At 36.8% G+C, this 22,054-nt stretch overlaps 1 protein-coding gene across 1 annotated transcript in view; it reads left to right on the top strand.

Moving 5' to 3' along the window:
* The window catches only part of DECR1 (2,4-dienoyl-CoA reductase 1), a 39,877-nt gene that overhangs the window by 6,908 nt on the left and 10,915 nt on the right, over positions 1 to 22,054 (top strand). The window contains exons 2-5 of the mRNA XM_049633594.1: positions 4,787 to 4,989; positions 7,291 to 7,348; positions 7,473 to 7,559; positions 8,761 to 8,908. Of these exons, the coding sequence (XP_049489551.1) occupies positions 4,787 to 4,989; positions 7,291 to 7,348; positions 7,473 to 7,559; positions 8,761 to 8,908 (496 nt within the window). The remainder of the gene's footprint in view (positions 1 to 4,786; positions 4,990 to 7,290; positions 7,349 to 7,472; positions 7,560 to 8,760; positions 8,909 to 22,054) is intronic.

The following is a 22,054-nucleotide window of genomic DNA, read 5'->3' as shown; positions in this document are numbered from 1 at the left end:
TTAAAAAAAATTATTCCTTAAAAAAACAAGACACCCTATTATAGTTATGAATGGAGACTGTTCTGTCTTCCTGGGTGCTCACAGTCTGGTGCGGAAGGCTAAGAAAGACTAAGATCCTGATGGAGGGAGGGATTCATTTGGCCCATTTTTAACAGACACACATGTTTAAAAGTGTCAACAGTTCTTGACACTTTGGCTTGGTTTTGAAGGCTGATTGAGAAAGAAAGTGGCTAGTTTAGGCAAGTGAGAAATCAGCAAAGACCGAGCAAAGACCGGGAGGTGAAAGTTCTTGGTAAGTTTCAGGAATGCTGAGGGGTTGGTGAGCATAGAATAAACCTCTAAGTGGTGAAACTGATAAGTAGGGCTAGGAAGGTAGGTTGAGGCTGTATTGTCCAGCTTGAATGCCAGTAAAGAGTTTAATTTTTCTATTTTCAAGTCTAGAGGACATCTGTACTTTTGAGGTATGCGATTTTAATGTGGGAGCCCTGTCAATTAGTAATGGTGACAATGATAGTGAGATAACTAAGCTAAGAGCTATTTAAATATGACCTTTAGCCCACAACTTCTGTGTGAGTGTCTGTTATTATAGGATTTTTACAGATTTGGAACTGGATTTTCTTAATAGTATACCTCGATCATTAAACAATTACTTTTACAGAAAATTGCTTTATATGAAACTTCAGAAACTTTTCTGTGGTACAAAAAAGAACAAGAAAAAAGAAAAACCATTTTCCCCTTTTCTATTTTGTATTAGTTTCTTGGGTTTTATCTAGATTAGGAGTCATGCACTCAAATGCCTCAAGTTCTGAGAGGCTCTATAAATGACAGTGATTGCCCACTGAAAAGAGTTTACTTTGCCTGTGTGAGTGAGGATTGGGCAGAGCTTAGGTCTTGTCTCAAGTGGGCATTAACTCGGCCTTATTGGAAGCTGAACCTCAGTGTCAGTAGAGCTTCTGATTTTTATCTGAATTCACTCAGTATCTAAATATTGGCTCAAAAGTTTTAAGACATTGGGGGCGCCTGGGTGGCTCAGTTGGTTAAGTGTCCAACTTCAGCTCAGGTCATGATCTCAATGGTTCATGAGTTCGAACCCCATGTAGGGCTGTATGCTGACAGCTCAGAGCCTGGAGCCCGCTTTGCTTTGGATTCTGTCTCCCTCTCTCTGCCTCTCTCTCTCTCTCTCTCTCTCTCTCTCTCTCTTAAAAAATAAATGAACTTAAAAATTATTTTAAAACATTGGGCAGGCCTAATAAAACATCTGGCCTAGGATCACCAATCTGCCTTTATTATAGGTGTTTATTCTAGACATTTGAGACTAGCCAAAATACTTAGGTAATTTAAGAATAAATCTCATTGCTATACAGTCCTCATCCTCCGGGGAGAAGACAGTCAAGACTCTTAAAGAATTGCCATTCTGAGGATTAAAAGTACAATCACTTTTCATGAGTTTAGATGGTATTGTTTAGGACCACATGAAGGAGATAGATATTGTTTATATGATGTGGGGGAGTCGTGATATGGAAGCAGATGATAACTGATTTTCTTTTTCTGGGAGATTGTAGAACTTCTAATTCTAAAAGTGAATTTGTTTGCCAAAATGGAAGATGAGAGAGGGTTGTAAGAATTTTAGGTTTTAAAGATATCTAGAGAACTCAATCTTGATATGCAAGGTATTATTTCTATTTTCAAAAGACAACTGATTTCTAGAAAAAGCACAGAGCAAGATTTGAAAACTTAAAAGTTTATTTTGAATCTACTTTTTATGACTCAAAAAGAAATGGCAAGGGCACCTGGGTGGCTCAGTCGGTTAAGCATCCAACTTCGGCTCAGGTCATGATGGCACGGTTTATGAGTTTGAGCCTGGCATCGAGCTCTTTGTGGATAGCTCGGAGCCTGGAGCCTGCTTCAGATTCTGTTTCCCTTTGTCTCTGCCCCTTCCCCCCTCACACTCTGTCTCTCAAAAATAAATAAATAGTAAAACAATTAAAAAAGAAAAACAAAAAGAAATAGCCAAAATGCTATTTCAGGTTGCTCAGAATTCTTTGTAGAAATAGGAGACCAAATACAACAAGATTCTATGAGGTCTGTTCATCTCAATGGGTCTTAATGTTGAAATGAACAAGTTATTTGTAGACAAATAGATGGCTTGAATTTAATATTCAACAGCATATATGCTATGAATTATCAGAAGGTAATGTGAATTAAAATAGCATATCAATTTCTTCACTTTTGGTTTGGTGGGAAAGATCAGTGTTGATTAGATCAAATAAAATACAACAGGTAAGCCTGTGCTAAGTAGTAACCTAATATGTTATAGACACTTATTAGGAACTGTTAATCAAACTGATTATTTTTACCTGTATATTCTTCTACCATTTGGGAGGTTGAGACAATGTTTTAGGATAAGTAAAAAAAGTTTATGTGCAAATATTTTGCATAATTTATCTTTTGTAAAGCACCACATCGCATTCCCTGTACAAAGCAACACTAAATAAATAAAAATTCATTTTAGAGCCTTTGGAAAATTGGAACACAGTTTTTTCATCATTAGTGAGTAATGACAGACTCCCTAAGCTACTTGTGCAAATTTCCTGTTCTATCATCTTAATGTAATATTCTCGGAGGCGGTGGCAGCCTTAGGTAAAACTGCTATTTATGTAGAGAAAGATTATTGTAGGTTGCTTGGATTATTCTGCTTTGGCAGAGGATACAAAAAGAAAATGCTTTGTCAACCTGAAGCCAAAGGATGTACAATGACCAGCCTGGAGCATAATCAGATTTACAAATTTATCTTCACCAATTATTTTATACATGCTTTCAGATTTTGTCTTTCAGTAACATGTTTTTCCTGATTGTAAAAGCAAGTCATATATATTGAAAAGATAAAAATGCTAAAACCCAACAAAAGGCAAAAATAATCATCCATAATCTCATCACCTAGAGATAGTAATTGTGTAAGGAAGATATGGGTGGACTCTGAAGTCAGACACATCTTGGATTTGAATCAAGTCTTTTCTACTTATTATTTGTCTTTAAAAGTTAGTTACTGGGGCGCCTGGGTGGCTCAGTCGGTTGAGCATCCGACTTCGGCTCAGGTCATGATCTCGCGGTCCGTGAGTTCGAGCCCCGCGTCGGGGTCTGTGCTGACAGCTTGGAGCCTAGAGCCTGCTTCGGATTCTTTGTCTCCCTCTCTTTCTGTCCCTCCCCTGCTCATGCTCTGTCTCTCTCTGTCTCAAAAATAAATAAAACATTAAAAAAAATTTAAAAAAAAGTTTGTTACTTGATCTTCCTGTGTTTCACCTTTTTCATCTATAAATTGAGGATAGCAATAGAATTTACCTTATAGGATTGTTGAGAGATAATGCATTTAAAGTCTTTAGTAGACCTTGGCACATGATTAATGGTGAATCTACTACTTACTGTTATTTCATTAGTCTTTTTCCCAAGCATATATTTTTGTTTACAGTTAACATATTGTATACTTCTTTTTTCACGTAATATCATAACATAAGCATTTTCTTGTGTAATTTCCAGTTGATAAACAGCCTTATCCTAAATCATTGACCACATTTCCAATTATTTCCTTAGGAGAAATTTCTAGATACCCGAGACCAACTGATAGCAGCTCACTTAGCTTATAGGAATATTCTAGCAGGAAATGATACATTTTGGAGTTGTAGTCTTGCAACCATGACCTGATGGGGAACATCACATGCCTTTTTGGTGTGATCATTAAGCTCTGTAGGAGTTCAGTGAGTAGAGAGAGGAAATATACAAGGTAATGATGAGGGAGGGCTTTGGAGCCTATCAGACCACATTTGAATCTTGGTTCTGGGACTTGGGCAATATATTTAAAATATATTTAACATAACTGTCCCCCCCCATCCCCCCCCCCCCCTCCACAGCACAGTGAGGTTAAAATAATACCTGTTTCATGGGCTGGTGAAGATATCGAGTCTTGACACATGATAAGCACTTAATGAAATTAACTCCTTATTGTTATTATGTTCAACACTTAAAGTTTGTTTTTATAATTAAATGTGAGAAAATGGCAGTGATTTTCACAAGTAATGTGAGAATGTAAGTTGTAAGGCATAAGATAGGGCAATGCAAATGTTTTCAGTGTAAAATGTTTTAATTTTTTCCCTATTTTAAATATAACAAATAATTATCTGTTCTAAATTTATTATCCAGAAGACAACATGGGATGAGATATTTGATTTAATAAACTTATAAGGACTTGTAATTTTCTTCAGTGATTCAAAGATGGAATATGATTTTTATCCAAGTTATTCTTATTGAAAGATGAATATGCTTTATGTCAGGTCTTTTTATATAAATATAAGCAAAACCCCTGTAAATAATAATGCTAGGATTTATAGAACATTTAGTATATGCTAAACAATGTTCTAGGTATTTTACTTATGTTAATTCATGTAATGCTTACAATGTCTCAAGAGTAAGGTTCTTTTATTGTCTTCATTTATGGAAGAAACTGAGGCACAAAGAGGTTAAATCATTTGCTGAAGTTTATACAACTAAAGAGAAAATATGTCCTATGTGGTCTTTGTCCAAAGCCCACGCTTTTACCCATTCCACTGTGTTACTTAACATTACAGTGGGGCTAAAAGTAATAATTGGTTAAATACAATACCAGTACGTTTACAGTGAGTTTGTTAATCCAAGGGTTTGATTAATAGTGAATTCAAGAGTAAGTTTTTTGAAATTCATCTATTTTGTGGAGATGCATGCGTGAAAATTTCAATTAATCTTTTTTCCCTTTCAGTTTTTCAGTTATGGAACAAAAATATTGTATCAAAACCTTGAAGCGTTTCAGTCTAAATTCTTCCCGCCCCTTCGAAAACCGATGCTACCCCCTAATAGTTTTCAAGGAAAAGTGGCGTTTATTACCGGGGGAGGTACTGGCCTTGGTAAAGGAATGACAGCTCTTCTGTCCAGCCTAGGTGCTCAGTGTGTGATCGCCAGCCGGTAAGTCACGCTCACCAGTTGCCTGGCAAGAGTCTAGTATAAAACGTTTCTGTGCCACAGTATTGAAAACACTATATGCCAGAGTTTTTTGATTTTCATCATCATTTTCTGTGAATATCCTTTAGATTATTTAAGTAAATCTCCTTGGAAAAATCAGTTATACTTGTAATGATAGAAATGCAGATGGGATCCTGATTTGCATTGGTTCAGTTTAGGATTTTTCGACTTTACAATGGTGTGAAAGTAATACACATTCAGTAGAAACTGTACTTGAAGTTTTGAATTTGGAACCTTTCCCAGGCTAATAATATGTGACGAGATACTCTGATGATGCTAGCAGTGAATTGTAGCTCTCAGTCAGCCACTCAGTCATGAGGGTAAATAACCGATACACTTCCGACCATCTTGTGCCCAGATAAACCGTCTGTTTTTCACTTTCAGTACAGTATTCAGTAAGTTTCTGTGAGATATTCAACACTTTATGATAAAACAGGCTTTGCATCAGGTGATTTTGCCTAACTATAGGCTAATGCGTTTAAGGTAGGCTAGGTTAAGCTATGGTGTGCAGTAGGTTAGGTGTATTAAATGCATTTTCAACTTATGGTGTTTTGAATTTATGGTGGGTTTATTGGGTGTAACCACATCATTAACTTGAGGAAGATCAGTAATGATTGATAATGGATAAGTTAAAAACTACTGTATTGAGGCTACTTTTTTTTTTTTTTTTTTTCAGTGAGAGTGATTATAGTTAATGCTTCAAAGGCTAGTTAGCCTTGTACCTGGGTAATGGATATAATCCTTCCATTTTCTATAAGATGGGTAGATATTTCAAAGCATCTCTTGTGATAAATGTGGGAAGGATAAGGCCATGTAGATGGAATTTCTTATTTAGGCCCTATAACTATGTGACTATTTTTAGGACTCTATGCCTATGTAAGTGTAGAACTTTAAAGACTGGTCAAAAAATCAACACCTTCCTCCTTTTTGGATAGTGTAAAATTTTTAGATAGGCTGAATAATAATCTGAATGACAAGTCACAATGTAATCTACAAAGGGCCAAAGGAATTTCTTTCAGATGTTTCCTTTAATGCAAATTGGCCAGAACATTTTTTTATATTGTAACATTTTTGCAAGTATTAAAATCTTATTTTCTTTGTAACACTACATAATTTATGCTTATGGTTTATTTTTCATGTTTCTTTCGAGAGTATGAAACTAAATGCATATAATGCTTTTATGTCCATAAATTTGGTCTAAAATCTACTAACATAAATTTTATACATAACAGATTTCATATAGTATAATATAAGCTTACATTATATCATAAATGTATTTTCTTTCTAAAGCAGGCTTGGGCAAGGGAACAGAAATTATTGTAATTAAGAAAATTTATTTATTTTTTTTCATGTTTTAAGTTTTTATTTAAATTTTAGTTAACATAGTATAATATTGGTTTCAAGAGTAGAATTTAGTGATTCATCACTTACATATAACACCAATGCTCATCACGAGGGCCCTTCTTAATATCCATCACCCAGCTAGCCCATCCCCCTGCCCACCTCCCCTCCAACAACCCTCTATTGGTTCTCTATTATTGTTAAGAGTCTTTTATTTGCCTCCCTCTTTTTTTTCCCCCCATTCTCTGTGTTTATCTGTTTGGGTTTTTAAATTTCACACATGAGTGATATCACGTGGTATTTGTCTTTCTCTGATTCGCTTATTTCACTTAGCATAATTTTCTCCAGCTCTATCCACATTGTTGCAGATGGCAAGATTTCATTCTTTTTGATACCTGGGTAATATTCCATTGTCCATTTTGTGTGTGTGTACACACACACACACACACACACACACACACATATACACACACAGACCGCATCTTCCGTATCCATTCATTAGTCGGTGGACATTTGACATTTGGGCTCTTTCCATAATTTGGCTATTGTTGATAATGCTGCTATAAATGTTAGGGTGCATGTACCCCTTTGAATCAGCATTTTTGTATTAAGGAAATAATTTTAAACTATGAGTAGATATAAAGCAACTAGTTTAAAAGTAAATAATTCAATAATTGAGTATCAAGTATACAAAAATTATACTAAATTAACTTGTGGAAAGTAAATTCATTCAAACTGATTTGTTTATAGATACAGCTTTTGTATTTTGTCAAAAATGCATGTGTTTAAGCTATAGATTCTCTTTGTTTTTAATTTATGGAATTCAGTTTATGGAATTAAAAAGAAAAATATAATATGAAGTCATTTCAGAATTCATGCAAAGTACCATATTTTTATTTCTAGAAAGATCGATGTTTTGAAAGATACGGCAGAACAAATTTCTTCTCAGACTGGAAATAAGGTACATTAAAAAGAGTTATTTAATTCAGATTTACAAATAAAACATGCTTAAGTAACTTTCTCATGCGTTTGGTTTAAGAAGTCTGGAAATTGTTGGATTTCTTTTTCTCTGTGTTATTTTTCAGGTTCATGCAGTTCGGTGTGATGTGAGGGATCCTGAAATGGTGCAAAACACTGTGTCAGAACTGATCAAAGTTGCGGGACATCCTGACGTAAGTTCAGTGCTGATGAGGCCAGAACAGGATGTTGATAACACCCACAAGAGTACTAAGGATGCACTCAGGAAATAAAATATGTGACGTGAGCAAGTGCTGTGTTGAGAAGCTATTTTCTTTCTTTTTTTTTTTTTTTTTTAACATTTATTTATTTTTGAGACAGAGAGAGACACAGCATGAATGGGGGAGGGGCAGAGAGAGAGGGAGACACAGAATCAGAAGCAGGCTCCAGGCTCTGAACCATCAGCCCAGAGCCCGATGCGGGGCTCGAACTCGCCGACCGCGAGATCGTGACCTGAGCTGAAGTCCGACGCTTAACCGACTGAGCCACCCAGGTGCCCCAGAGAAGCTATTTTCTTTCTTAAGGGAAGAGCCAGCTCTGCTCAGAGCAGGGAACAGTTTAGGTGAACTGCTATACCATTTCCTTTCAGAAATACTTAAAAAATGCATTTACAGTCATATAGAACAAACTTGATTTCACTTTATTTAATAAGATTATGAAATAAGAGCAATTATCCAACAATACAATATCTAGTTTAAATGATTCATGCTCTTTGCTTTTCCTAATAACTTTTGATTATCTCCATCAGTAGAGGAGAATAATACAAGTAAAGAAATCAATAAAATACTCCAGCTTTTTCCTTTTAAGACCCGAGTTGTGTATGAGTATTTGGTTGTTGTTTGGTTCACATATGGGAAAGAAACAATTTCCTCCAGTAGTCTCAGAAAGCGCTCTTCTGAGTTAAAGATATTTTCAGACAGGCCAGTAATATTGAGTCTGCTAATAGAGCTAGGTAGAATCTTTACTGATAGTGAAGAAACATGTTATCAAGCAAGAATTTCATTGGGTAAAGTAAGCCAAAATGTCACCAGAAATTAAAAGGCATTTTGAGATTCCTTGACATACAGTGTAGATAAGTGGTAGACATGCTTAATCTGTATTTGTTTTCTTAATGATAGATTCTACCCTAATTTTGAGACAGGGAATAGGATTCTGAAATGTGGTAAATAACACAGGGGATTTTTACAGGCTCAAAAAAAGTAAAACTGAACCAAATCTTGTGGTTTTATTTCATAGCAGACTATCAATTTTACCTTAATGGTATTTGGATTAATATGTTTTAGAAGTAAAAACTCTGGAGGGAAAATGTTCTTCCTTATCTAAAAATTTCTATAACTTGCCTTATTGCTTTATTAGGTTGTGATAAACAATGCAGCAGGGAATTTTATTTCTCCCACTGAAAGACTCTCTCCTAATGCTTGGAAGACCATAACTGACATAGTTCTAAATGGTACTGCCTATGTGACTCTAGAAATTGGAAAGCAACTAATTAAAGCACAGAAAGGTATGTTTATTAATTCTTCATATATTGATTGAGTCCCTACTGCACACAGGTTCTGTGATAAGTCCTGGGATATTTACAGAAGTCAATAAGACATTGTTGGTATCTGTGCAACTCATAGGCTAATGGAGCAGAAAGATACCTAAATAATTACTGTATGTTATGATATGAGCTGTAATAAATATACATTTCATGTATGTTGGAAACCCAGAGATAGGAATGACTAACTCTCCCTAGGATGATTATCAGGTTGAGGAACAAGACACAATTTGAGCTGAATTTTCCAAGATTCTGATGTGGAGAAGTTGGGATGAAAGGAGGGTGGCAAGTAAATGAAAATGTCCCAGGAAAGAGACCTGATAAACAGACGTTTAGGGATTGATGAGAAATTTGATGTGGTTAGAGATGAGGAGGCAGAAGAGTGGGAAATGAGTGGGGATGTGGATTGGGTGTAATTGGGAAAGTTCTCAATATCGAAATAGAAAATTTGATGTTGGCGTACCTGAGGGCTCAGTCAGTTAAGTGTCTGACTCTTGGTTTTGGCTCGGGTCATGATCTCATGGTTTTGTGAGTTCGAGGCCCACATTGGGCTCTGCTCTGGCAGCGAGGAGCCTGCTTGGGATCCTCTTGTCTCCCTCTCTCTCTGCCCTTCTCCCACTTGCACTGTCTCTGTCTCTCTCAAAATAAATAAATAAACTTAAAAAAAAAGAATAAAAAAAGAAAATTTGATGTTACTTGTGAAGGAAACGGGAGTTATTTTCTTAGGGATTTCTCTTGAAGGTGTCTCCTTCAAGTCATGTCTTGGACTTGATTGGAAAGGATACTGACAACAATGTTGGGGGTGGAAAAAATTAGGGAGACCATTCCGAAGGTTTGTCTTTTCTTTTGGTATGTGGCCACATGACATGAGGGATAAATTAGGAGACATTTAGCAGATAAAATCAATAGGCCTTACTGATTACATGAGAGAATTTGTGCTGGGTGAGTAGTTTGGATGATGATGACATCAGTGTGGTTGAGAACACTAGGGAAAATAGATCTGCAGGGAAGTTACTAGAACATTTCTGTTTAGTACTATGAACAAACTCTATTCATGAAATATAAGTAGTAAATATATGTGTAATTTATGTACGTGTGTAACGTGTGTACATACTTATATGCCTAGAATCAGAGTATATTTGTTCATTTAATGGACACTTACTGATGACTTTTGTGTAACAGGTCCTGTACTATATGCACAAATGACAGAGGTGGATGAGACTCTGTCCCTGAACAAGGTGGGGAGGGTGAGGTGGGACTTGAAAGGGGTATTTCTTAGGGTAGAGAGCATTCTGAACAAGGAAAAAGGGGAAGAGTCCTTGAGGCTTGTGGGGAGAAGGGAAGGCATGGAGTTGGCCAGGTTCCTTCTGGTTCGGAAGCCTTTGCCTCATTAGATTCATTCCATTTCTTCTGTACAGTGTGGATAATTCTCAAGCCAGCTTGAGAAAAAATGTAGGAACAGACAGAAGGATGCTGGAGGGGTGCTGGCTGTTTTTGTATGTGTACAACTGCCATCTTTTGTCCCTGAGCTCATTGAAACAGAAACTTCAGGTCACTTACTCCAGTTCCATTTGGAGCTTCCAAGATTTTTTTTTTTTTTGGTCTTTTTCTTTCTCTGTCCTAGGATCCTTGACCTGTGTGCCTTTTGTCTCTCCTGTCTCTGATTTTTTTCTCCTTATCTCTTACTCATTTCTCTATTTCTTTCTCTGTCTCTGTCAGCTCTTCATTCTTGGTTCCCTATTTCGTTCTTCACCTCGGTCTCTCTCACCTTTGTGTTTTTCTGCTCCATTGTCTCTTTTATTCCTTCCGCTGCCCATCTCTGTGACTCTTGATTTTTGTCTGACTCCCCCTTCTTTTCTCATTATTGTCATTCATTTTAACAGACTATGATCTATTTTTACTCATCACATTGGATTAAAATTCTATGGGCTTCATTAAAAATATATGAGCTAAGACTTTTAAAAGATGGAAGCCAGTTTTTATTCTTCCAAGATTCCTGTCAGTTATTGATGCCATAACCTGACAGAGTTTGAAGGACTTGTACCACTGGGCTGTGGAGTACAGTGCACAGGGCCTATTCTGGTATTGGAGCGACAGTCAAGGAACTTAGGTGCTGATGATCTCTGAAGTGTGTCGAAGTGGAAGTCAGTTCAGAAGGCAGGCAGTCTTTGGTAATTTGTGGTCAGAAGTACGTTAGGTGGTCTGGAATCTAGGAAATTAGTTAAGGTTCTATATCCAGGGAACTCAGACTAGAGAAGGGAAGGCAACTGGAAGGCAGACATTGGCTGGCAGGAAGTGGTGATGACATATGCCCTCGGAGAGGGGATAGCAGATGACTGAGGATCATGAGAGAGGTGACCTTAGCAGAGGCAGAGAAGCTAGAACTAGGACATTATTAAAGTATGCTTCTAAGTAGCATTGAAGCAAAGTTAATAATTATGAACAAATAAAAGATTTAGGAAACTTCTGGGGTGTCCAGGTGGCTCAGTTGGTTGAGCGTCTGACTTCAGCTCAGGTCCTATCTCACGGTTCATGAGTTCGAGCCCCGTGTTGGGCTCTGTGCTGACAGCTCAGAGCCTGGAGCCTGCTTCAGATTCTGTCTCCCTCTCTCTCCTTCCCTCCCCCACTTGTGCTCTGTCTCTGTCTCTCTCTCTCTCAAAAATAAATAATAAACATTAAAAAAAAGATTTAGGAAACTCCTAAAGACGTTAGCCCAATGTACTCTTATAACCACAAAGGTTGGTAAATACATAGCTGATCCTTATTGGGAAGAATATTGAAAATATTATGCTGAGATCCATTAATCTCTAAGGTATCACGTATCAATGTAAAAATTAGTGAACAGTGTGGAAAAGGATACCTAATTTTATTAAAGAATTGAGAGAACTTGCAATGAAGAGAGACTAAAAAAGACACTAATAGAGGGTTTTATTTAAATGTAGTTGAGGAGACTACCTGTTGGGATGAGCACTGGGTGTTGTATGGAAACCAATTTGACAATAAATTTCATACTAAAAAAACTAAATAAATGTAGTCACAAAGGACATGGATTGGATAAATACTGAATTTTTACATGAAACCCTAGATCACTAGAAACAAGAGATACCTCCTGAAACTCAAAAGAGGTGATTTAAGGACGTGTAAAAAGTATTTTATTGAGGTAACACTAATAATACTTTATACCACTGTGGTACTATTTAATTTACAATGTACTTTTATATATCAGTGTGGAAATAGAATGAAATCAAGACTATTATAAGCTTATTAAAAAAGAATAAATAAATGCAAAACATAACTCAAATGTATTAACTTTAGCTTGTTAAAATTGAGGTAAAATTTGTATATAGTGAGACCCACAGACTTTTTGTGTTCAAATTGAACTTTTAATAAGCTTATGCACTTAGGTAACCATCGCGCCAGGCAAGACATCTAACATTTTTACTGCTCCCAAGGGTTCCCTCTTCCATCTTCCACTTACTCCTCACTATCTTAGTTTTTAATACATTTTTATTTGGTTGTTTGTCTTTTCGTTATTGATTTATAGAAATTCTTTGTTTAATCTGGACTGAGGACTTTGTCAGATATAGTATGTCTTTAGAATATTTTCTCCCAATCTGTCGCTTGTCTTTTCATTTCCTTATCAGTGTCTTTTGATGAGTAGAGGAAACTAAATTTTGATAAGTCCACTGAACTGTTTTGCGAATTGGCTCTAGGAGGTTGCTTTCCCAACAGCAATTTATATGCATTTGTGCCACATTCTGGCCCACACTGGATTGGTTATATTACATTTTAGCCATCCTCTGTAGTTGTCCCTCATTTGTGGTGTTAACTTACATTTCGTGACTAATGAAGTTGTGCATCTTTTCCTGTGGTCTTTGCATATATTCTTTGATGAAGTGTCTGTTCTAATCTTTTGTCCGTTTATTTATTAGGTGTTTGTCTTAGTATTGATTGAAAAGTTATTTTACATATTTTGAGTATAAATCTTTTATTAGATACATGCTTCACAAATATTTTTTTCTCAGTCTGTGATCTGTCTTGTTCTTAACAATGTCTTCTGAAGATAAAAGGTTTTTAATTTTGATGTTCAGTTTAATGAAACTTTTCTTTTATGACTCATGCTTTTTGAGTTGTATCTAAGAGATCTTTCCTTCACCCAGGGTCACAATTAATTTCTCTATTGTTTTCTTCTGGAACTTTTATAATTTTCACTGTTACAATTAGGTCATGATCCATTTTGAGTTAATGTTTGCATGTGGTATGAGATAACAATCAGGATTAATTTTTTGCATATATCTGCCCATCCTTTCCTCATTGAAATAATTTGGTACTTTGGTGGGAAATCAGTTGATATAAATGTAGGTCAATTTCTGACCTCTCTATTCTGTTCAGTTGATAGATCTATCATTATTTGATTACTTAGCTTTATAATGTATACATATATATATATATAGATTAGCTTTCTATTAATTTGACATCAGGTATTGTGAGTCCTCCAACTTTATTCTTTTTTCAAAATTGCTTTCACTATTCTATGTCTTTAGCATTTTCATATAAATTTTAGAATTCAATAATTTTTACAAAAGAGTCTCCTGAAATTTTGACCAGGAGTCAAAATTTACAGATTTATACATTATAGATTATAGATTTATAGATTATATTGAGGAGAAGTGATATTTTGACAATATTGTCTTTCAGTCAGTCTGCATGCAGTATCTTTCTATTTGTTTAGGTCTTTAATCTCTGTCAGGAATGTTTTGCTCTTTTCAGTGTGTAGGTCTTATTTCTGCCAAAGAATTTTATATTTTTGGTGTTATGTTAAAGGATATTGTTTTCTAAATTTTATTTTATAATTGTTTGCTTCTAGTATTTAAAAATATGGTGGACTTGTTTTTGTACATCGACCTTTTTTGTGTGAGCTTGCTAAAATTAATTAATAGTTCTTACAGCTTTTTTGGTAGATTCCTTAGGATTTTCTATATTCTTGATAATTTAAAAAAATTTTTTTAATGTTTATTTTTAGAGGGGGGGGAGGGGCAGAGAGAGAGAAGGAGACACAGAATCTGAATCAGGCTCCAGTCTCTGAGCTGTCAGCACAGAGCCCAACGTGGGGCTCACACCCACAAGCTGTGAGATCATGACCTGAGCTAAAGTCAGACGCTTAACTGACTGAGCCACCCAGGCGCCCCTGTTGATAATTGTTTGTGAAAAAAGTCTATCTTTATACCTTCCTTTCTAATCTGTATTTAGTTTCCTTGCCTTATTTTACCAGCTGGGACCTCCAGTACGATGTTGAATAGCAATAGTGAAAGTAAATGTTTTATCTTGATATCAGGAGGAAATCACTCAGTCATCATTAATTATGAGTTTACCTGTAGGTTTCCCTAAGTGTTCCTTATCAGTTGAGGAAATTTGCTTCTGTATCTAGTTTGCTGATTTTTTTTTTTTTAAATCATGAATAGGCATTTGTCAAATCTTCTGTTTATTGACATGCCCAGCTTTAAAAACCTGTTAGTATGGTGAATTCCATTGATTAATTTCTTAATTTTTTTTTTTTTTTAATTTACATTCAAGTTAGTTATCATATAGTGCAACAATGATTTCAGGAGTAGATTCCTTAATGCCCCTTACCCATTTAGCCCATCCCCCCTCCCACAACCCCTCCAGCAACCCTCTGTTTGTTCCCCATATTTAAGAGTCTCATGTTTTGTCCCCCTCCCTGTTTTTTTATTATTTTTGCTTCGCTTCCCTTATGTTCATCTGTTTTGTCTCTTAAAGTCCTCTTATGAGTGAAGTCATATGATATTTGTCTTTCTGTGACTAATTTCACTTAGCGTAATACCCTCCCGTTCCATCCGTGTAGTTGCAAATGGCAAGATGTCATTCTTTTTGATTGCCGAGTAATACTCCATTGTATGTATATATGTGTATGTATGTATATGTATATATATACATATACACACACCACATCTTCTTCATCCATTCATCCATCGATGGACATTTGTGCTCTTTCCATACTTTGGCTATTGTCGATAGTGCTGCTATAAACATTGGGGTGCATGTGCCCCTTTGAAACAGCACACCTGTATCCCTTGGATAAATACCTAGTAGTGCAATTGCTGGGTCATCGGGTAGTTCTATTTTTAACTTTTTGAGGAACCTCCATACTGTTTTCCAGAGTGGCTGCACCAGTTTGCATTCCCACCAGCAGTGCAAAAGAGACCCTCTTTCTCCACATCCTCACCAACATCTGCTGTTGACTGAGTTGTTAATGTTAGCCATTCTGACAGCTGTGAGGTGGTATCTCATTGTGGTTTTGATTTGTATTTCCCTGATGATGAGTGATGTTGAGCATTTTTTCATGTGTCAGTTGGCCATCTGGATGTCTTATCTGGAGAAGTACCTATTCATGTCTTTTGTCCATTTCTTCACTGGATTATTTGTTTTTTAGGTGTTAAGTTGGTAAGTTCTTTATAGATTGTGGATACTAACCCTTTATCAGATATGTGGTTTGCAAATATCTTCTCCCATTCCGTCGGTTACCTTTTAGTTTTGCTGATTGTTTCCTTCACTGTGCAGAAAGAAGCTTTTTATTTTGATGATGTCCCAATAGTTCATTTTTACTTTTGTTTCCCTTGCCTCCGGAGACGTGTTGAGTAAGAAGTTGCTGTGGCCAAGGTCAAAGAGGTTTTTGCCTGCTTTCTCAAGGATTTTGATGGCTTCCTGTCTTACGTTTAGGTCTTTCATCCATTTTGAGTTTATTTTTGTGTATAGTGTAAGAAAGTGGTCCAGGTTCATTTCTCTGCATGTCGCTGTCCATTTTTCCCAGCACCACTTGCTGAAGAGACTGTCTTTATTCCATTGGATATTCTTTCCTGCTTCATCAAAGATTAGTTGGCCATAGGTTTGTGGGTCCATTTCTGGGTTCTCTATTCTGTCCCATTGATCTGAGTGTCTGTTCTTGTGCCAGTACCATGCTGTCGTGATAATTACAGCTTTGTAATACAGCTTGCAGTCCATAATTTTTGAATTTTTAAACCACCATTGCATTCTGAATCTAAGTCCTGCTTGGTTATGATATATTATCTTATTTGTATATCGGTAGATTTGTTTCACTAAAATTTTCTTAAGGCTCACTTTTTCAGCTTCCAGCTATTACTTTTAACTGAGGTTCTTAGAGCTGTAACAGTGCTTTTTCAGTTTAGGGATCAGCCAATTATTTGAGGGCAATTTGTATGCAAATGTTGCTTCCTCTTTTCACCTGCTCTGGCAGTCCTCACCTCTGTTTTTTTGTGAACAGATGACGTGTTGGCTATAGCCCTGCTTTTTGAAATTGATTATCATGTTTAAGCTATGTCCAAAACATGTCTCCTTCATGTACCACTGTCAAAAACATAGTACATGAGTGTTCAAAACAGCCTGATAAATGTCATTTTTGGCTATTTATCAGAATTTTAAATTACTTGTTTGGGCACCTTGGTGGCTCTGTCAGCTGAGTGTCCGATTTCAGCTCAGGTCCTGATCTCAGGTTCGTGAGTTCGAGCCCATGTTGGGAGCCTGGAGCCTGGAGCCTGCTTCAGGTTCTGTGTTTCCCTCTCTCTCTCTGTGCCCCTCCCCCTCTTGTGTGTGTGCTCTCTTTCTCTCTCTCAAAAATAAATATTTAACGTTAAAAACATTAAAAAATTACTTGACACTGAAGTTAAAATATTGGCCACATACCCATTATTGTCTTTTAAAAATGTGTTTGTCTGGAGGTACCTGAGTGGCTCAGTCAGTTAAGTGTCCAACTTTGGCTCGGGTCATGATCTCACAGCTCATGAGTTCAAGCCCCTTGTTGGGCTCTGTGCTGACAGCTTAGAGCCTGGAGCTTTGGGATTCTGTATTTCCCTCGCTCTCTGCCCCTCCCCTACTCGCACTCTGTCTCTGTCTCTGTCTCTCTTTCTCTCTCAAAAGTAAATAAATTTTTAAAAAATTATTTAAAAAATATTTGTTTGGATTTTATTCAAATAAAACATTTTTTCTTAAATCCTATTATAGGTTAGCCTACTCAGATATTGTACTTGATTTTGGACTAACTTTGGTAATTGAGTCACATGGATTACTTTATACCAAGAAGCTAGAATTCCTTCCACCTAGGACCATTTGAGAATTCTGTAGTCACCACTGCCACTTATGTAATTACTAAATAAAGGTAGAATACCCAACAGGTGTTAGAATATGGAACAAGCAAAAAGCAAAATATTATTTGTAAGAAAATGTTTTAACTTTAGCCGTATTTTCTTCCTCTCTCCCTTCCTTCCCCTTCCTCCTTCCTTCTTGCCTTTCATCTTTCCTTTTTTTGAAACACCATTTATTGTTTATTCTGTATCAGATTTTGTTCTAAACGCTAAACATTTATTAGCTCATTTAATACTTGCAGTGACTGTAAGGTGTGTACTATTTTATTCCCTTATAGTTACAGGTGGCTCAGAATTAGTCTTTTTTATATATGAGGTAGATGTTTTAAATTCTCAATTCTCCATTCCTGTCGCCACGAGTTCCTAACTTACCACTAAGCACGAAAGGTGATGCTTTGTATATGAAACATTTCTGAGACCCACAAAAACAAGAGGAATTGAGGGCATATTTAACAGCTCTTTCGGTTATGTCTGTCAGCTTTACTACTAGAATAAAACCAGGTGACCAGTCATTTGGCAAAATCACTGGTATGGAAGCAAGTGCACCTTGTTGCACAAGCAAGGAAGAGTAGACCAGGAGTAGAGTGTGGCCTTCTTATTTTTCAGTAGTATGAGTGCAAGTTAAATGCTGTCTAGATTTTAAAGTATATTAGGACCATATGGGCACATTTCTGTGTATTGTGTCCAGTCCTTCCTTAGAATACTGGGTGCATTTAAAGAATGTTTAAAAGTACGTTTCTACTCATCATTCAGAATTTATTAGGACAGCATCAGTATCATTTTCAAAAATCACTTTTTGCTAGAGTTATCTCACTAGTTTGATGGAACATTTCAAATTCATTTGTTTAAAAATTTTTTAAAAAGTTTATTTTTGAGAGAGAGAGACAGAGAGAGAGGGAGACACAATCTGAAGTAGGCTCCAGGCTCCGAGCTGTCAGCACAGAGCCCGACATGGGGCTTGCACTCGTGAACCGGGAGATCATGACCTGAGCTGAAGTTGGGCGCTTAACCGACTGAGCCATCCAGGCGCCCCTCAAATTCATTTGTTAAAATTTCTTGTAGCAACCATGTACCTTACTTTGGTGTATTATGAAGATAATATAAAGGTAAAGTGATTTGGAAATTTTGAAGGGAATCTTTTTTTCTTTTAAACTATGTAATTGGAAGTTTCTTAGGCAGTTTTAGTAGTGGTTAAGGGTGTAGGCCCTAGAATCACACTGCCTGTTTCCATCCTGCTTACACCACTTAATAGTACTGTGAACTTGGGCAAGTTACTTTTCTGTGCCTCAGTCTTTTCTTCTGTAAATTGGGATAATATAGAACCTCCTTCCTAGGATTGCTGTGATGGTTAAATGAACTAGTGCTTGTAAAGTGTTAAGAACAGTGCCTGGCCCAGGCTAGTGCTCAGTTAAGTGTTAGCTATTAAAGAAAACGTTTTGTTCCACTAAGATAAGTGTATGTTTACTACCTCAGTTACAAGGGGACCATGAAATGCCTAAAGTTGAGACCAGGACCCATAATTAAAGTAGACTAGGGGCGCCTGGGTGGCTCAGTCGGTTAAGCATCTGACTTTGGCTCAGGTCATGATCTTGTGGTCCGTGAGTTCAAGCCCTGCGTCGGGCTCTGTGCTGACAGTTCAGAGCCTGGAGCCTGCTTCGGATTCTGTGTCTCCCTCTCTCTCTGACCCTCCCCCGTTCATGCTGTCTCTCTCTGTCTCAAAAATAAATAAATGTTAAAAAAAAAAAAATTAAGGTAGACTAGAAAAACCAGAGTCCTGATACTACTTATTGTAATTAAACTTTCAAGTTTCAATCTATGTGAATGATGTGTTTATACTAAATGTTCAAATGAGATAATTCTTTACTTGGTAGATAATATTTTTTTAGAAGAGTTATTCTGTTTTTTTTAAGTTATATAATCCTCCTTTGAATAACTTTTAGAGCAATGATGATTTTTAGATTTAAATTTACTCTGAGCTTCTATTGAAAAATGGCTAAGAGATGAGGTCTTCTGTGCCCTAATCAAAAAGGCAGAGCAGTGCAGTATTTTCTCTTTTTGCCATGATTGTCAGGAAAATTAATTGCTGGCAATAATGGAAGAGGAAAGCCACAAACAATAGCTCAATTGTGTGTTTAAGAAGTATAAGGAGTTCAGTGTTACGTATGTGTAACATATAATGTCTGGAGAGGCAAGAAATGAGGGTAAGGGGTTTGGAGTTTACCCTCTGGAGATTAGTAAGTTTAATTGAAGGATCTTAAGAAGAGATACATTCTGAGTGGAGATTGAAGCATGATTAATGATTGAGGGGAGAGCCCAGTGAAGAGAAAGGTCAAAGGAGAAAGAAACAAGAACCAATGAAAGGATGGTCTAGTCCGGGGAGCTGTGAATTAGAAACACAGGTGTAGGGTCTTACTCTGGATAATGAAAGAGCTGATGAGCAGTGTTGAGAGCCAGGTGAAATTGCAGATGTATCTTTCCAGTGGCATTCACTCGCAGTTGTAACAGTGTAACAGTCCCTTCTAAGAGTGGAGAAGGCAGTCCTGGTATTGAGGAGTTGAGGATTGAGGTCTTAAGAGAACATGGTAGCTAGGCATTAAGTGGTTAATTCAGTAATTTGTCTACGTGGCAAATAGGCAAGTTAGACCGGGAGTGAATTATAAGCCTGAAGAATATGAGAGGAAAAGCACCCAGAATTTATAATGAGGTCTTAAGGAACACATATAGTATGAGGGTGTGAGAGTGCTGGAAGGGCAGGATCCAGAGAGTGAGGGAGGCACTGTAGCAATATTTTGGCATGTGATGGCAGAGCTCAGGTTGTGGCAGGGTAGCAGGGAAGCTTGTTGGGGATGAGGAGATGGTAGAGCTGTGAGATTTCTAATCTTGTCCTCCTGGTGTTTGAAATCTACCAAGATGATGACAGAGGTTGAGTTTGAGATGTGGCTACAGATCCTTGTATAGGTTTAAGGCCAGGAGTCAAATTTCAGTGAAATTGGCAGAGTAGCTAGGAAGTCAGTTGAAGTTACAGTTAGTAATTAAAAAGCTGGATATTATCAGTTTCAAAATGGTGCACTTTTTTTTTGCATGAGGGTAAAAGACTGATAGGTAGCAACGATTAATGAGCAATCTTTAGAATGTTTCTTTATTTTTGAGACAGAGAGAGAGAGAGAGAGAGCGAGCGAGAGCAGGGGCAGAGAGAGAGGGAGACACAGAATCAAAGCCCGCTCCAGGCTCTGAGCTGTCAGCACAGAGCCCGAGGTGGGGCTTGAACTCACGGACCTCGAGATCATGACCTGAGCCGAAGTCAGATGCTTAACGAACTGAGCCACCCAGGCGCCTCTAACAATCTTTATTTTGACCTTTTAGCACTATTTTTCATTCTTTAAAGTCCTGCTGTATTGTTCCACTGTGCAGCATTAACCCTATTGGAATAGTACAGTTTCCAACTTTTACCTCCTTTTTACACTCATAGAATTAAAAGAAGCACTGTCGTCTCATTGCAGGCAGTGGGTGGCCCAGATCTTCTAGGTTGAGAAAATAAAACCTAAAAGGAGAAAGAAGAGGACAACATCTTTTATATAAAATGGCTTAATTCCTCTTCTCCCACACCTTAATACACATTTGTTTAATGTGAATCAGAACTTATAGCACTTTCTTTTTTTAATTAAAATATTTTTTTAATGTTTATTTATTTTGAGAGAGCGAGCAAGGGGCAGAGAGAGAGGGAGACAGAGGATCTGAAGTGGTCTCTGTGCTGACAGCAGAGAGCCTGATGCAGGTCTTGGACCATGAGCTCATGACCTGAATCGAAGTTGGACGCTTGACCAACTGAACCACGCAGGCACCCCTGGAGCACTTTCTACTGGAGCATTTGCTTTGTATAAGCAAAAGTAGCTTTTATGATTTTGCTGTAAGAGTGATGCGGTTAGCCTCTGTTGTCAGTGTAGTGTGATTGTGTACATGAATGTTCGACATCCCTCCTTTTGCACAGAGTGATTTTGGAAGCAAAATAATTTTCACAGCACTAAAAGTGGCTGAGTTTGATATACAAAAGGAGTTACCATAATGACTATCTTCTCATGTCCTCAAAATGGTACTCCTGCCCCATTCTCCACCCCCGTATTGTCCAGGATGTGCTGAGTTTTGTTGCTACTTTGGAAAATGCAGAGGGGAAGAGAAGCTAGATATTTTTGGAGGAGGAATAAAACTTATCTGAATATTCTTCAAATTATTTTTATTGTAGTCTTTCACACTTATTGTCCTTTAAATTTCTTAAAGCATATGTTGTTTTATAAGATATATATATGTACACTATATATTACACTTGGAGTATTATCTAGTTTAGTGGCTAAAAAAATAGAAAATCAGTGATTTCTTAGCAGCTAAAGATTATTATTTTAAACTTTCATTCATTTAGTCAACTTACTGAGAATGTATTATGTCCCAAGCATTGTTGATTACTGTATGTTTTGTGTCACTTTCTAATACAGCTTTATACCGTCAGTTATTTTCAAAAGACATTTGGAAAACAAAAACTGTAAATATTGACTGATAGATTTACTGTTTCTGACATTCATCATTCCATCTGAAGATTTGAGTTTCTATTTAGTATCATTTTCATTTTGCTTGAAGAACTTTTTTCAATATTTCTTTTAGTATGCGTCTGCTGGCATTGAATTCTTCCAGATTTTTTGTCAGAAAATATCACTTTCACTTTAAAAAAAATTTTTTTTAATGTTTATGTTTTGAGAGAGAGAGAGGGAGAGAGACAACATGAATGGGGGAGGAGTAGAGAGAGAGGGAGACACAGAATCTGAAGCAGGCTCCAGGCTCTGAGCTGTCAGCACAGAGCCTGACTCAGGGCTTGAACTCATAGACTGAGAGATCATGACCTGAGCTAACTTTGTTTCTTTTTTTTTTTTTTTTTTTTTTTTTT

Source organism: Panthera uncia, chromosome F2 (assembly GCF_023721935.1).
Source record: "Panthera uncia isolate 11264 chromosome F2, Puncia_PCG_1.0, whole genome shotgun sequence".
Lineage (NCBI taxonomy): Eukaryota > Metazoa > Chordata > Mammalia > Carnivora > Felidae > Panthera > Panthera uncia.
This window is presented reverse-complemented; position numbering and strand designations above follow the sequence as displayed.